General features: G+C 37.1%; 1 protein-coding gene across 9 annotated transcripts in view; it reads left to right on the plus strand.

Annotated features, from left to right (window-relative positions):
• LOC114622028 (putative RNA-binding protein Luc7-like 2) overlaps positions 1-12,363 on the plus strand; it is a 56,413-nt gene extending 44,050 nt beyond the window's left edge. For 7 of the 9 annotated variants that reach the window (XM_028768377.1, XM_028768371.1, XM_028768372.1 and 4 more), the window contains 3 exons: positions 1,633-1,662; positions 6,656-6,847; positions 11,084-12,363. In XM_028768377.1, the coding sequence (XP_028624210.1) occupies positions 1,633-1,662; positions 6,656-6,847; positions 11,084-11,261 (400 nt within the window). In that variant the 3' untranslated portion in view covers positions 11,262-12,363. The remainder of the gene's footprint in view (positions 1-1,632; positions 1,663-6,655; positions 6,848-11,083) is intronic. The other 2 variants (XM_028768374.1, XM_028768375.1) reach the window with 1 other exon arrangement.
• Positions 12,364-18,018: the final 5,655 nt, after the last annotated feature.

Raw genomic sequence — 18,018 nt, forward strand, 5'->3', positions numbered from 1 at the left:
CATTTTTAGGTCAGGTCCAGGGATAATATACACCCTTCAAGGAACCTATTTCTTTGAACTGGGTCGAACTTACTGGTTTCTGTAACCTAACAACAGTACTGTCAAGTTAAGAATCTGTCAGTAGACGCTGGAGAAATTGCTAAGAACATTTGCTGCTCTTTGAGGAGACCTAAGTTCAGTTCCCAGGAGCCACATTGAGCAGTAACTCCCTGTAACTCCCAACTCTTAACACCTGGCCTGCATGAGTAGCCACAAGCTTGCAAATATACGTGCATACATTTTAAAAATAGTCAGTAGATTATTTATCTATTAGGGTAATATTAGGTAAGAATACTTATGATCCAATTAGCTCTGGATGATTATACCAGCTGAGGACCAGATCATCAGCACATGAACTTTTGGAGGACATTTCAAACTTAATCACTTTTATATTGCTATTCCTCTTTTACAGATGATAGATTAAACTAAGGTAGGATATATAGCTTTCCCCTGGTTGCACAGACAGTGAATGAATAGAACCATAGTTAAGATAGCCCAAAGCATACTTTAAAACATGCTTGACGTTATATATACATTCAGACCATAAAATAAACACTGCAATGTTGTACTAATCATGGAATTGAGATTGTTTATTGAGTACGGACATTGTACTGGGAAATGTAAAGAGTGTGCTGTATAGTAATATAATCTGGGGCTGAGAAACTTGGAGGTTGGAGAAATGGCCCAGTACTTTTAAGAGCAGTACTCACATGGTTGCTCACAATCATTCATAACTCTAGTTCTGGGGAAAGCAGTGTCTACTGACCTCACACATGCACATGGTTAACACAGAGATACACATACAGGCAGACACACATTTTAAAAAACAAAAAACAAAAAAACGGTTAACATACACTCAAACACATTTTTTTAAAAAAAGAAAAATGAAGGAATGTAATCATTTTGGGGGCTGGAGAGATGGTTTTAGTGATTGAGAAGATGTATCTCTACTTCCAGAAGACCTGAGTCCAGTTACTAGCGTCCACATTGGACAGGTAGTCGTTCTTTGTGACTCTAGTCTCAGGGGAGCCAATGCTTCTAACTTTTTAAGTCATGCACACCCACGTTCACACGCACGCACATACAATTAGAAATACTAACTTTCTTATTCTAATTTTCTATATTATTTTATAAAGAATATAATTTGTGTAAGTAGACAAAGATGTAAGCTTGACAAATTTTTCTAGGACTGTAGTGTGAAGTTGTAGGTTCAAAATGGGCATTTTATATCTTGAAACATTTTTCTTTGTTTCCAGAAGAGAAAAGCAGTATAAAAGCTATAGAAAAAAAAAATGTTTTAGTTTGGGAGGTAGGTTTTAGAGAATTAAGTTTTTATGATAAGCACACAATTTCAGTCACCAGAAGTATATTCTTTTCTAAGCCAGGTGACCAGTTGAAGGAACTTCCTGTGACAAGGCAGGGAATTCTCAGAGTTTTGTTGTTTTGTTGGGGGAGGCTCTCATTCAGGTACATGCCTTGTTTTTATAGAAGTAACACATAAAGTCAGAACTTAAGAAAAATGTCATTTAGAAGCACATTGTGCCAGTTTAAAAATTTTAGTCACTTTTCTAAAAGTAGATATTCTTTTTTTAGGTCCCGATCTCATAGCAAGAATCCCAAAAGGTAGGTACTATAGAAGATGGATAAAATAGCGAAGCTGTATTTTTCAAATGTATGGTTTTTAGATACATCTTTTAACCTCCAGTGAGAATTAATAAATTACTGGTGATTTACTGGTGGTAAAGTAGTGTGTGATTTTAATCCCACCACTTAGGAGTCAGGGGCAGGCATATCTCTTGAGTTCTAGGCCAGCCTGATCTACAGAGTGAGTTCCAGGACAGCCAGGGCTACACAGAAAAACCCTGTCTCAAAATAAACAAACAAAAAATTACCACCGACTCTTTGGTAGTTAAGGTTTGTGCATTGCAATTGAAGAGTAACTGCTAAGAACATATTCAGAACTACTACTTAGTTTTATCAAAGTAGAATTGTACATATGGCTCTGATGTTAAATGAGTAAGCAAAAAATACTTCTATTTTGCTAAAAACCTTTCAGAAATACAGTAAATATATGACAGGAGTGTTTTTAAAGGCAATTTGAAATAAAAACAAAATTCAATTTCAATGGTCCATTTAAGAAACAATTTCCTAACATACCTGTTGTAAATACAAATAGCCATCTACTTGGGTTTTTCCTGTCGTTGTATGGGATTTGTTTGGTTTTCTTTTTGAGCCATGTTGAGCCAACTTTGTATCCCTGTTTGACTCCAGTTTGTCTTCTGGAACTTGTGTGTCTTTCCTCTGGTCTTGTTAGGAAAGATTACAGGCATGTGTCTGCATACCTAGTTAAGTATTTTTCCAGGTAGGGTCTTGTTTGAGTTCATTATCCTCCTTCCTCTATATTCCTTAATGCTGAGATTACAGCTGTGTATGACCACATCTGGTACCATAGCTGTTAGTAGAGTGATAGTGTGGTCCAGTGTGCCATGAGATAATTTTGTTGTCACACAATGATACTTTTATTCACTTTATATAATACACTGTTTAGAGCTTCCTGGTTTGAATGATAAAATATTCAGTCTTCATGCTGTCAATCTTCAATATTGTTTCTGTTTACTCACTTCATTGTAGCTAAATAGATTTCTTCTATTCCTTCACCATGTTGAACTTGCTCCTATTCCACCACTTTATACCTTTATTTGCTTCTTCTCTTTTTCAGTGACATCCTGTCAGAAAATCCTTTTCTTCCTGTTCTATGTAAACTATTACTACCCATTTTTCCATTTACTCTCTTTATTAGAGGTAGATCTCTAGAAACTTTTTTCCAAACTATATAGTCCAACAATGCAGGAACTTGATTTTACTTTACTATTCTTTTTTCTCTTATAAATAAAATGTGCTGGGGGTTAGGTACCCAGTAAATATTTTACATATAATTATCTTGACATTTTTAAAAGTTGCATTAGATTCTGTATTAGAAATAGGTTAACGCCGGGCGGTGGTGGCGCACGCCTTTAATCCCAGCACTTGGGAGGCAGAGGCAGGCGGATTTCTGAGTTCGAGGCCAGCCTGGTCTACCGAGTGAGTTCCAGGACAGCCAGGGCTACACAGAGAAACCCTGTCTCAAAAAACCAAAAAAAAAAAAAAGAAAGAAATAGGTTAACTAGCTCGAGTGGTTAAACAAAACACTATTGGTGAAACTTCTTTTGAGTGGATTTAATTATCGTAATTCTCCCTTTGGATTACTTTATCAGTGTATGGGTGTTTTGCCTACATGTATATATCTGTACAGCATCTGTGCCTTATGCCCAGATTTCTTGGAACTGTAGTTGTAGATGATTTTAGCCATCATGTAGGTACTAGAAATTCAACCTGGCTTTTTTTAAAGCAGTCACTTCTCTTTTCTTTTTTCTTTTTTTTTGAGACAGGGTTTCTCTGTATAGCCCGGGCTGTCCTGGAACTCACTCTGTTGACGAGGCTGGCCCCAAACTCAGAAATCCGCCTGCCTCTGCCTCCCAAGTGCTGGGATTAAAGGTGTGCGCCACCACCGCCCGGCGAGCAGCCACTTCTCTATCTCCTATTTTACTCTTGAGATAGAGTATCAGTGTGTATTCCTGTCTGGCCTGGTCTCGCCGTGTAGGCCAGGCTGATCACCGACTCATAGCCATCTGCCTACCTGTGCCTCTCAAATGCCAGAATTTAAGGCCTGTACTATCTTTGCTGGTGTTTTTTCTCTTGTGATAGATAAGATAGGTAGGTATGTAGATAGATAGATAGATAGATAGATAGATAGATAGATAGATAGATTGATTTTATTTATATGAGTACACTGTAGGTGTCTTCAGACACATACTAGAATCACATTACAGATGGTTGTGAGACACCATGTGGTTGTCGGGAATTGAACTTAGAACCTCTGGAAGAGCACTCAGTGCTCTTAACCACTGAGCCATCTCTCCAGCCCTAGATAGATCTTTCTTGTAATAGGTAGGTAAATAGAACAATCTTTCTGTTACACTGTCATGGATGAATGGACAGACAGCTTTCCTCTGTCTGTTTTTAGAAATATATTCTTTAGAACCAGGTGTCACAGCAAGCACGTTCCTATAGCCCCAGTATTTGCCTGTGATTCCAGTGCTGATGGAGCAGAAGGAAGAGTTGCAGGAAGTCAAGGTCATCCACAACTACACAGAGCAAGTTTGGGGCTGCCTTTGACTACATGAGAAATTCTGTTTAGTTGAAGAAACTATTCAATTGTGATTAAACGTGAAGTATACAATATGTACATTTATTTGACTAAAGCATAGACTGGAGCTAAGTGCTTTCAAAATCCTTCTATAGGATCTAGAGTGATGGCTCGGTGGTTAAGAGCACTGGTTGCAGAGGACCCAAGTTCCATTCTCAGCAGTCACATGGCAGCTCATAGCAGTCCATAATTCCAGCTCTTGGGGATCCAGTGCTCTCTTTGACCTTGGTAATACCGGGCATGGACGTAGCTCACAGGCATACATTCAAGCAAATCACTCATATATATACAAAGGAAATCTCAAAATATTTTTTATGGAAGTTCTTCTGTAGCCAGGTGTGGTGCTCATGCCTTCAATCTCAGGACTTGAGAGGCTGGCAGATCTCTGTGAGTTCAAAGCCAGCCTTGAATTTAAAAATTTAAATTCACAATTTAAAAAAAAATTTTTAAAGAAGAAAATTATAAAATATTTACAAACAAATTGTATCACTTAATTGTTTTTGAAGTTAGAAAATACTACATTTTAATAGTAACTTGAAATGTTTTATATTATTGAGGTATAATTTATATACCCTAAGATTTATCCATTTTAAATTTGGAACTACTTATCAACACAATTCAACTTAAAGCAGTTTCTGTGTATTTTTCCTTTTTTTTCCTTTTTGCCATGTTATAGCTATAGTATCCCAGGCTGTCCATGAGTTATCTTTCTTCCATCATCTCCTAAATTCTGGATTCACAAGCACACATAACCCACATCTTCACTTCTGTCACTTTTAAAGTGACTTTAAGCCAAACAGTAAACTTCTTATCTTCTTGTTTTCCCTCACATATTTCTGTTCTATTCATGCTATCTCCATCTTCATCACACACACACACACACACACACACACACACTCATGTTTTTGTAAAATGCTCACCTGATTTTTTTTTGTTGTTTATATGTTTTTTGTTTGCTTACACTGTAATTTTTGGCTTACCATTGGCATTCAGAACTTGAGTGATCAAAATATAATTTAGAGAAAGGGTGATTTATCCTTAAAAAATTCTTTATCATTCTTTCTCTTAATATGATGTATTTTTATTTGTGAGTACATGCCATGTGTATTTAGGGGCTGGAGCGGGAAAGCCCTTAGAAGCCAGGGCAGTGTTTAGGTTCCCTGGAACTGGAATTATGGATGGAATTATATCCTGTTTATATTATCAGGTACATGTTGGAAACTGAACTTGTGTTGTAGAAGAGTAGCAAGCACTCTTTAACTTGCTGAGCTTTCTCCAGCCCCCTAACGTTTAAGTATACTTTTAAAAAAAAGTAGAAAAATTCAGAAATTACAAAATTGTAATACTGATTGTTGCCTTAATTTTTCTTTCATATTCCTGATAAAACTTTTAAAAGGGGGCTGGAGAGATGGCTCAGTGGTTAAGAGCACTGACTTCTCTTCCAGAGGTCCTCAGTTCAATTCCCAGCAACCACATGGTGTCTCACAACCATCTGTAATGGGATCTGATGCCCTTTTCTTTTATGTCTAAAGAGAGTGACAGTGTACATGAAATAAATAAAAGGCTCTCAGTATGTATATGTAGTCCTGGCTGGCCTCACTCAATTTTTCACAATTTTGCCCTAATCCTTTTCTATTTCTATTTGTGTGTGTGTGTGTGTGTGTGTGTGTTTTATGAAGGCTTTGGTATTGTCTTTTATGGCCCCTGTCTGGGATTTGTGTTTCCTTGGCTATGTTGTAAACTTAACACTTGTCTGTCCTGCCTTCAGAGCTGGCCTTTACAGGTCTGTGCTGTAGTACTCTAATACTCAAGGTTGTGCAACATGCCCTTTTAATCACTGAGTATCTTTTTTCCTTTTTCCCTACTAGTGTGTTTGGATCCTATTAGTCCCTTGGATGATAAGCAAGTTCTGTACTACTGACCTACATCCCTAGTTTACCAACATAAATTTATACATTATAAATGTATAATTGACTTCTGAGAATTGGCATTCTTGTTTCTTATTTTGATATCTTAGTATCTAGCGAATAACTTATTGGCAGTTTATTTCCATTGCACATACAGTTTATTTAGAATAGAATTACCATCAAGTGCACCTACTGAAGAATAACTTCTCAGTACTGACAAGATGGCTCAGCTGGTTAAAAGTATCTGCCACTGAGCCCTGATAACCTGAGTTTAATTCCTGGGAACCACATTGTAGAAGGAGACTCCCAAAAGTTTGTCCTCCGACCTACGCTTATGTTCTGTGATGTGCATGCACAAAGACATTTTAAAGGGAAAAAATTTTTAAAAACTTGTTTTTTTAAGAAAAGGTTAGTGTAAATGAGATTTGTAGTGCTAACAAGGAAATAAATTATTTTCTTGTAGATCTAGATCCAGAGAGCATCGTAGACACCGATCTCGCTCCATGTCACGGGAACGCAAGAGGAGGACTCGATCCAAGTCTCGTGAGAAACGCCATCGCCACAGGTCCCGGTCCAGCAGCCGCAGCCGAAGCCGCAGCCACCAGAGAAGTCGGCACAGTTCAAGAGATAGGAGCAGAGAGCGATCCAAGAGGAGGTACTGAAGTGCCGGTCAGAGGATGCGGAGCTCCCTTTATGTTTTAGCCTTTTGTTTATTGTGTTACTTATGCTTAGATTATTGGTTTGAAACTTGCACCTGATATATTGATATGTACTCAATTGTAGGTGTATACATTTTTTTCTGATTGTATGGGTAGTTCATGCAGAGTTAGTGCATGAGCCAGAGTAAGAAATTGAAGCCAGTATGTGCAAAGGTTATTGCTTTTCTTTACTTGGAATGTTGGGGAGGTGGGAGGGGTGCTGATAAAAACAAAAACTATTTTATAGGCAAATAATTTTAGGTACTAAGACTCTTGAGGGTTGTGGGGGTTTTTGTTTATTTGTTTTTCAACATGTATTAACAAATAGGGACTCTGAGAAGTCCTTTCATTAAAAGCATTGTTTTAGCTTTATTTGCCTGTTTTCCACACTTTGGTGCACTTCTAAAGAGCAAACAGATTCTACTATGTTGTTTAATCTACAATATAAATCATACATTTTCATGTTCACCTTTAGTGCAATGGGAAGATTCTGAGTTTGGAGGAAGCTACAACACCTTAGTATAGCAGGAAACTTCAAAAGATGCAACGAGAGCTGCATTGGACCTGATTATCTAGTGAGAGCTAACAAAGGGTTAATATGTAGTAGAGCTGTTAAGTCCCCAAAACTCAGGTCACATGCTAATCCTATGGAACATAAATTATACATAAAATTACTTGACAACTATTCTTAGATAAATATAGGAGAAAAACTTGGAGTTCCTAGTTAATAGTCTTAAATTTTCTGTGGCTTACTTCGCATAAATTAAACCCACAGAAAGCCAGCAAAATCTTTGTTTTAAACTGAATTACCCATTCCCTGAAATCACAAGCTGAGTTTCTTAATAGGCTTTCAATCAACATTTTATTTTGTATATTTCTGTCTATGTTCTAAGTAGCCCTTAAATTGATTTTAACTAGGTAGGTGTGTGTATGTGTGTGAGTGAGTGCGTGCGTGCGTGCGTGCATGCGTGTGTGTGTGTGTGTGTGCGTGTGTGTGTGTGTGTGTGTTGAGGGGAGGGATTGCAGGGGGAGGTCAGGAGGCCAAGCTCTTTTGTAGCTCAGATTGGCTTCATATTCATCCTTTAGCCTCAGCTTCCTCGAGTGCTGGGATTATAGGCATATGACACCCTGCCTGGCTTTACAAATTAGATACTTTCCTCTATGCTAGGCTTGTTAAAAATAGCAAGGTAATAATAGTGTATATAAACAACCATTTTCATGTTGCTCTGTGGAGTTATCTGTGTGGGACTATACTTGGCCACAGATCATAAAGTGATAAACTGAATATCGTAGGGTAAATGAGTAAATGGCATAAATTTAGGTAAGGAAAATTTTCAAACATTTTTTAAAAATGGTTTTAGATGATGGATCAGGCTTGAATAACTGGTTGTAATTAAACAAGTAGGAAAATATCTGTAGGCTTCTTACATTTCAAAACTGAGTTTGTCCTCAGTGCAGTGGCCAGAAACAAACATTTTTTTTTTTGTAACGTTGTTTATGATTCTAGATCTGCACACTAAATCTTAGAATCAGGCAGTTTAGGTGATAAAGGGTCTATATGATTCCCGTGTTGACCTGCCCAGCTGTCATTCTTCTGATGTTTATCTCACTTGTCTTTGTTGGTGATGGAGATGGGAGGGATGGATTGGGAGTCTTGTCCTATCCTTGTGTCATCCTGAGGCTTCCTGAACTTGTGAAGTTTATTATACAGGAAAACGTCCCACCATATTCAGCATGTTCAAAAGAGGATTATTTTTGTAAAACTATTAAAAATTTTGCTTTTCTCAAGAGTATTTCATATCCTTGAATTCAAATTGCTTTTAAAACATCATTGTTTTTAACAAAAAAGTAAATGATTGCTACTTGTTATTTCAAATATATAACATCAAATTATTGGTATATATGTGAGTTTAGTTTTTGATGGTAAAAAGAATACATTAAAAGTCTTGACATTTTGCTGTTTTCTTACCCTTGCTGTGAAGTATTTATCTCTGCTACTACAAGTGGGTTGTTTATATGAACCTTGTCTTGGCAACAGTTCCACAGGTCAGTGAGGACCTCAGCAACTTTGTGCTTTTTGGGGTATTCTGTCATGTAGTACAGACTTCAAAGTCAGACTACTTGGGTTCAGAATTCTTTGCCAAATAATTTAATTACATCCCATTTGTTTTTTCCATATTTCATTAATTAGAGGTAATAGGAATATTTGGCTTCTTAGGCTTTCACTAGTAACATATAACAAACGGCATGTAGGAGGATATTCATAATCTTGTACAAACATTAGTCCATGTCTTTGTTCTTTTTCAGTTATCACTGACCTCAGGGACTTGCCAGCACCTAATGTCATTGTTCTCATTGATCATTTTCATCATTAATAGAAGCTTTGAAAATGGCTCGTATAGACTTGGAATGTGTTTTTTTTGTCTTGTAAAACGCTTATTAAACAGGAGCTCCTGAAATGATAACTTTTGAGGGGCTGAGGCGCAGGAGACTTGCCACAAATTGAGGCCAGCCTGGGTTAGGGAGAGACACCTTGATTCAGAAAACAAAAGGGGAAAAAGGCTTATATAACTTCAAGTAGAATGCTCGAAATTGGTGTTTGTTTTTCAAGCTTTTTAAATTTTAATCTCTGTTGCCATAGTTTTGTATTATGACAGAGTACTTGAAACCAATTTATGAGAAGAAAGGACTTTTTGTAGGTCACACTATTATGAAGTGAAAATGAGATTTCAGTTCATGGCCACTTTTGAATTGTTTTTAGGCCCATTCTTAACCAGAACACCATGGCATGGAGCCTGTAAGAGAGTCAAGTGACTTATCCTATGGCAGAGGAAATAGAGGGCAAGGGACCAGGTACAAGTTATAATAAAATGCACCCCTCTTGATCTGTTTCCTCCTGCCAGAAACCACCACCTAATGGCTGTTTAGCTATGAACTTGCAGTGGTTTAATTCATCAGTTGTTCCATCTTTATGAGCTAGCCACCCACTGTTTTCTGTAGCATCATCACCAGTTTCAAGTCTTCAACAACAGTACATGAGCCTTTTGGACTGTTTTATACCCAAACTACAATACTCTCCTTATCTATATTTTTCAAACTGGTTATAGTAGTATTTTTTATCTTGCCTTATGTTTTTCTGAAAGTATTGCATTTTCTGGGTTTGTAGCATGCAAACATAGCATATTGAGATCCAAGTTTAAACTCTAACTTTAAAAAGAAAAGTATTATGCAGGACTTGGCAGTGCCTCTCATCATAATTCTAAACTTTGATTGAGATAAATTATGTGTAAACATTCTGTATCACCTGTAAAGAACTAAATAAATGTAATATTTGTTGTTAATTCATTTTAGGTGTTGAAAAGTATATATTCTATGCTAACCAATATAGTTAGATTCTACATAATGTGTTTGTGTTTTTGTTTCTTCTGGCTGCATTTCTGATATGAGGGTGTTTTGTTTATATACCTTTCTTTGACGATGGGGTGAGAATGGAAATAGTAGTATTAGGACCAGTTAGGATTTTATTATAGAATGATCATTTTTTGGTTTTAATGAATTCACTCAAAGAGTGAAACAGATTTTTAAATGGTTATTTAAAGCCACATTATTGAGTAGTCCTCTTACCCAGTTTGCAGCGTACTGCCTGTAGGACAGATGTGTCTGAAACTGGTTTCTGTAAAACCAGAAAGCTATGGTTGGTTCTGCACTTTTTTCATTTTTAAAGCTGATAGAAAAGAATGACTCCTACACCCTGAGCTTGTATGTGATCTATGACACCTCAAATCCATATTGTTTGTCATTTAGCACAAAAGAGATGACTGCTGTACAAATTCATTGGTTTCCATCCAATTTGGAATCTTGATACTTTTCACTTATAAAAGCAATTAATTATATATTGTTTATACTTAATGCCTTTTTATTAATTGAAGAAACTTTATGATTATCTCTGAAATGCTAAGAATATATTGTTTAGTTTAGGCTCTTTTGCCTTTAGCTATTTGGCTATTTGTTGTCCCCAATTGTATTTTGGTGCCCGTATCTGCTATAGTAGGACTCTTCTTCTATAAGAAACTCTCTTCTCAGATGTAGTCTTGTCTATTTCTTCAGCTATCAGAAACTTAATATTGATCCTATTCTTTCATTGGATTTTGGGTGTCCCAACATATTTTGCTCCTCAAATTAATATTTTTCAGATCCTCAAAAGAAAGATTCAGAGACCAAGACTTAGCATCACGTGACAGAGACAGGAGTTCAAGAGACAGATCACCTCGTGACCGAGATCGAAAAGATAAGAAGCGGTCCTATGAGAGTGCTAATGGCAGATCAGAAGACAGGAGGAGCTCTGAAGAGCGCGAAGCAGGGGAGATCTAACTAGCTGTGTACATATCTTCAACCCTTAAGTTTCCTATGGAGTTACATGGCTATTGTTTAGTTCAGGGTGACAGCGAACAGTTCTAGACACAGTCCAGTTAGGCTAGATGTATAGTATCTAATGATCTGAACTGAACCTGTTTTCCTTGATAAAGCATAAAACCACATCCATAGTTTTTTGTGAACCTGAACATAACAGTTTATATGATGAGATACTGTTCTCTAATTCTTTCAAGTTAGGCGTGATAGTGAATGAATTGTGTTAATGCCTTGCAGTTTTTGAACATTTGTAAAATACTGTCTTCCTTTTTATTCCAAACAGCAGCAGCTTTAGGAATTTTTTTCTTTATAATTCTTCTTCCTTTGACTTTTGTATCTCCTAATACCTTCGCCTCCAACTATAAGAGAAAAGGGTGAAGGGAAGCAATATAACTTCTTTTCTAAGGTTCTGTTCACATTGGTTATTAGTTGATTACAGTTGAGCATTTCTAGTAGATTGTGTGCTGGAGAAATTAAATATGGGGCTGTTTTGTTTGGGGCCTATTATTAGAGCTGGAAGTTGAACAGCTGTTGCATTACATACTTTTGCTTTTATATTGAAATTTTGAAATCAGACTTGTCTTGATTTTTTTTCTTTTTTTGTTAAACTGCTGTGTTCAGTATATTGAGGGGGTATGGGGGCAGGGACTGTTTCATAGTAACACCTGTTTTGTCTGTGTATGTGTGTGTGTGTGTGTGTGTGGAGTTTAAAGACTATACTCTTACTTACTGTAAAAAAATAAAATGCAAAGAATCACCACCACCACTGTAACTTGTTTAGTAAGTTGTCACTAGAACTATTTGCTGTGGGTATTTTCCTCTATATTGTAACATCCTTAACAGTGCCTTCTATACAAGGCACCAAAGGAAGTAAATATTTAACTGTGGATTCCAGGTGAACTGTTGTTCCACCCAAATCTTTTGCTGACTATACTATACTACTTTAAAGCTGTATTTAACAGCTTCTGTAAGGAAAGATTGGACGTGTAGAAGCAACTAAGAGTTGCTTGGTTTGTATTTCATAATTGCCAAGCCTGAATAAAAACAATATGTAACCAACATATTGAAACTAGCAGTTTCTGCATTAAAGATCTGATTACCTACTACTACCTACCTAGTAGTTACCAAACACCTTTTGTTCTTCTAGAATATAGGGGAAATAATATATTAACTAGTGAAGTTATTATATATTAAAATCACTTTTTGGAGGGTAAGATCTCATGTAGTGCAAGGTGACCTGGAATTCACTGTGTAACTGGGTATAACTTTGAACTCGTGAACCTTGAGCCTTTGCCTCACTGTCCAGGATTATAGATATGTACAGTGAAATCTAGTTTAAATACTATTTCAAGAGTAGGGGAAGCAGATTCCAAAGTTTGATGATAGTAATTTGTGAATGTGAAAGAACAGAAAACTAATGCCCATTTGTGTGATACTAGATTTTCTGAGTTTTAGAGATGAAATCTTGCGTATATATTCTTGCCTGGCCTTGAATTGCAAACTTCCTGTCTCGGCCTCCTAAATGTTGGGAACATAGGCACAGACCAGCAGGTGTAGTTTAAACCTTTTTTTTTTTTTTTTTTTTTTTTTTCCCAGCAGAAAGGAGCAAAAGCATGCTCAATGCTGAAGCACTTATTAGTGCTTTGAGAAAGTTAAAGGTCAGGTAGGGGCAGTCAGGTTTCCAGTTTACCAAGTGAACACATTAATAGAAGAGAGTGTCAGGAATGCTTGGGACAAATAAATGAAGGAATCAATGTATGTGGTGTTACCTTATTTCCAAAACACCATTGTTAAGTCCTTTTTACTTTTTCCTTGGAACTGAGACTACATAAAAAAATTATAGTTAGCAAAATGGGGTGTGAGTTTTATTTTTTAGGTTCCTGAATTTTCCCCCAAAGAAAGTGCTATATAAATGGCTTGAGGGCTGGATTGAAGCACTTTTCTCTCCTGTATGATGTCCCAGGTTTAGTTCCTAGCATTGTAAAAATTATTTTGTCAAAAGTATTTGCTGCTGAGTGCCGCATGGTGAGTGCTCTAGTCCCATAATTGAGGGTAGTTGGGAAGCTGAGGTGGATTTGAAGTTCAACACCAGCTCAGACAGGTTTTAAGCCTTACACAAGGCATACTTGCAAACATGTGGGTTTTGAAATCACATAAAAGACCCATCTTAAAAAATAGACCTGTAGTGAATCTTAAGTCCAAATTCCAGTTTATAGAAAATAAGGTAAGTTCAGAATTTGTCACTTTACAAAACAACCGGCTGATTTTCTTCAAAAAGTCAAAGATTTAGGTTAAACCAATAATTGTATTTGTAGTCTAATTATATCTGAAAGAGATTTTTGACTAGCTGGGCATAGTGTTTCATGCCTATAATCTAGACACATGGAAGCCAGGAGAATTTCCATGATTCTGAGGCCAACCTAGGCTAAAATAGAAAGACCCTGCCCTTTGGAAGAAAAAAGTAAGGAGGGAAAAGTAGAGAAATTGAGAGATTATATAGATCGGAAAGAAATTGTTAATTTGTATAATGATAAACTTGCCCTACATAAAAAAACATTTTTAGTACTCACGTGAGACATGACATCTGGTACGTATTTTCAAATGATCACATTAAAATAGTGCGTAAAATGTTAAGTATTAGAAGAGCTTTATGTATGTTTATTTTCAACTTTTAACTTGTGTGTCTTGAAAATTTAAAAGTTGAGAGGAACTCTTGGATTTTTCAACTAACTTACCACTTTAGAATGTTCTGTCCTGGGCTGGGAAGATGGCTCATACAATATAAGCCTGAGTTGGATCCCAGAGTGCCAGACAGCAAGGTATGGACTTATGATCATGACTCTGGAGCTCACTTACTAACCAGACTGACCAACCAACTAACTAACCTCAGGCCAGTGACTGACACTGCTTCTAGAAAACAAAATGGGCTGGCCCCCTGACCTCTGGCCTTCATTTAGTGCACTTGTACACACATGAACATGTATAAGTAAAATGTTCTAGCCTGACCTATGGATAGGTGTTTTAATACTTCTTAAGATTTGATCTCTGAACATTATCAGAATCACACAAATAGATACGCCAATGGATACACATACACAAAGTACCTTAAGACCATCGGTCATATGACACCACTACGTACCTACTGAAATGGCCCACAGAGGGGCAGTGTACCAATAGCAAGTGGTAGTATAGATGATGAACAACTGCAACCCCTAACAGGACTGAATATGGCACAGCTGCACCATATAAATTCGGCGTGTTCATAACACAGTTCAGTCTTCTTGCTACCCAGGGAAACAACATGGAGGCTCCACAGGTTTGTGTTTGAATGCTTATAGCAGTTGTGTTTATAGTAACCCCAGACTACAAATATTTGAAAGATCCATCAACTAGAAGTCAGATAAACTGTGATACATCAAGGAAATGATTGCTAATGTGTATAGCAGTGAGTGATGTAATGTACTCAACTGAAGGAGGAAGACCCAAAAGAGGACGCTGGACAGTTGTCTCCGTGTGAATCAGAGCAGGCAAAAGTAACCTGTAAGCCGCAGGGCTTGCTGCCGAACAGTGAGCCTTTGAAGGTGTTTTTTTCATACGTTTAGTGGAAATGTTTATGTGCTGCTACTCCTTGGCTTTTTTTTTTTTTTTTAATTTAAGGTTTCTATTTCTATAAAAGTAAGGAAATATTGATACCTTAAGAATGTGAATATGGGGCCTAGAGGGAGGACTTAGGTTAAGAACACAGCTCATGCTGAGTACTAGGGTTAGGTTCCCAACCCATGTCATGGGCTACCATCTGGAACTGGTGTCTACTAATACTGCCCTAACAGGCACATATACACCGTTGAGAACAATAAAATCTTTTAAAATGTGAATGTGATTCCAAATGTATGATATTTTAATTTTTTTTTAAGTTGCTCCTAGTGCTGACAAGATGACCCAGCAAGTGAAAGCGATTGCAGGCTAAGGCTGACAGCCTTGAGTTCAGTCCCTACAACACACATAGAAGGAGAAAAAACACCCAGAAGTTACGTTCTGACTTTTTCATGTCTAAGATGCTCAAGTCCCCACCACAATAATAATGTTCTCTGAAGATCAATGTAAAATAAAAGAATTAGGCTTATCCCTTTCTATCAAATGAGACTCAAACTATTATTTATTAGGCTCTGCTCAATTACTGGGGGATTACCCTAACTAATTCTCTAGCACTAGACTGGCTGTTTCTCCACCTATACTCCCAAATACTTGCTGTTTGAATCTTCTTGGGCTATTTCTGCTCCAGCAATCTGGTGTACTAGGGAGGCATTTTACTCTGGTACTTGCTGCTGGTCCATACTTCTCTCCTTTCACCTTCTCTTTGTGGTCTCTACCTGTCACCCCCCCTCCCCCTACCTGGTAACTGAAAACCCACCTGATTCCCTATAACAATTGGCTGTAGCATACAGTAAAGGCAATTATTAAACCATTTCGAAATCTCTGTTGTAATTACATTCACAATGTCCAATTGTCCTATCTTGGTGAGTTCACAGTTCTGTACTTTTCTCATCACTATCTTAAGAAATCCTTTAATTTGCACTTGCTAATTTTAAGACACCTGTTTAAAATTCTCCTGTCTTCATTAAAGAAGACTTCTAGATCCTCTAACCTTCATTACCAACCTTAAAATACCAACAACTTAAACTTTCACCTCCTCCAACCTTCATAACTTGGATTTACCATCCTTAAAACATCTCTTAAGACCCCAAAACATTTTCTTAGATTCTTTGTACCTTAAGTTTAACTGTGAGACTATGCTATCTTCAACCTCACCAAAGACTTGAGAAGAAATAAATAGTACCTGAATATCTAGGAAGCACAGACAATTTGCTTCCAAAATTATACAAATGACATAGTTGGCTGTCTGAACAGTGCTCCAAAGATGTCTTTATAACATTGGAACATCTGTCTTCACCATTTTGACCCAGGATATCTGATAAACTTGTGAAGCATGAATTAGGAAGGACTTGCTTACCCTGTCTTGGCAGAGCTTCGGCAGTAGGCTTTGCCTGCATCCAAGTTTTGTCCATGTGGGATAGCATTCTGTCTGTAGATGAAGTTAGGGCATTTTCTTTGCCCAGTGGCTAGCTTGCCATAATTGAAGCTATCTCTAAAAGGAGGTCTTTGATGCTCTTCTTCCAAGTTGAATGGGGTGCTGTCAGGAGCTTTCATGTCTCATCAAAAAAGGCCTTAATTTAATAAAAACATCTTTAAATGTCATATTCTGTTAAGTTTCTGAGGTATCTGAAGACAATCTATCGATACTATATCTGAGTAGGTAAACTTTTTTTTTTTAACCCTGTTTAACCCAGGAAGCATATATTGTGATAGACTTGTGTTACTTATTTATCCTGAACAGTTTGTAATAGCTTTTAAAAGGACTAGAATTTTACATCTTCAAATGACTATATAAGAGCTGAAACTTAATATATAGTATGTTATAATCTCAAACTTGGTATTAGTATACAAAGTCTTATACCAATGTAATAAAATACACAAATGTAACAAAGTATAACCTTAATTTTGTATCAATATTCAAAGATCCATATTAATGTAATATCATGACTATAAGCTGTTTTTTGGTTTAATAGTAGATTCAGCAATCTGTCTTTCATACTATTTCTGTAATAGTCCTATATGTCACCCTTTTCTCTTTTCAGCCCTTTTCGCCCTACATAAGAAAAAAAGGTTAGAGAGAAGTACCCGAGTTATTTTCTCACTGGTCAAGACCATTTAATTAGTTGTAACCAACCCTTTTATAATAAGCATCATCCACTCAACAGAACAACCAAACCTTACCTATCCCAGCTTAACGGAGTGGGAGTTTATTAAAATGCCTTCATGTTTACTTGGGGCATAGTATTTCTTTCTTGGAGGCCAAGGAGATTGGGAGAATGGTAAGCCTTAGGAAAGCTAGTTGTAGTCTCTGTACTCTGAGAGAGTTCAGGCATAAATAAGTGAAGTCCTGACTGAATCAGGATGTAGCTGGATGAATTGAGGTCATCTGGGGTCAACAGCTTTCTTTGAAGCGTTTCTGGAAGTCTTGAGCAAACAACACTGAGATAGTTTGAGGTAGTCTCAGGTATCTCAGTATCACTAAGGGTGAATCTTGTCAGGGCCACTATTTTCAGTGTTATTTTCTGTGAACATACAATCTTTGACAAGTAACACAGTTTTGTATTAACATGTATGGAATGTACAAGGTGCACATTGCAGTTAACCAAGAACCAAGATTCTTTGCGCTTTATCTGAGCAGGTGAAATACACCTGTCTTTCTTAGGCTAATTTGGATTGTAAACAAACTAATATATTCTATGCCATAAAAGAATGCCATGGTAGGTCCTGAGACTGACTTTGTAGCCAACGAGATTTATTGACTACACATGGATATTTAAGTCTCAGTCTTAGAGCTGTTCCCGTAGAGAGATAACATATACATTACTTGTCTTGGTCTTTTTTCCTTTTCTGTGGTTGAGAGCCTCAGGAGGGCCGTGCCCCCCTCCCCCTTATATGATTTCTATCGATTCGAAAGGACTGGCGCTTTTTTCCCCTCTGGAAATAAAGGTATATCCCTCCCCCAGTACATTTCCTCCAGTACATTTCCTGTTTTCCACTCTGAGGTTAGGACACTTTAAAATGACTGGTTTAGTTGAGCAGTTTTTTCTCTAACCCAGTGTCTCTC

This window comes from Grammomys surdaster, unplaced genomic scaffold, assembly GCF_004785775.1.
Source record: "Grammomys surdaster isolate TR1022 unplaced genomic scaffold, NIH_TR_1.0 186, whole genome shotgun sequence".
In the NCBI taxonomy this organism is placed as follows: Eukaryota; Metazoa; Chordata; class Mammalia; order Rodentia; family Muridae; genus Grammomys; species Grammomys surdaster.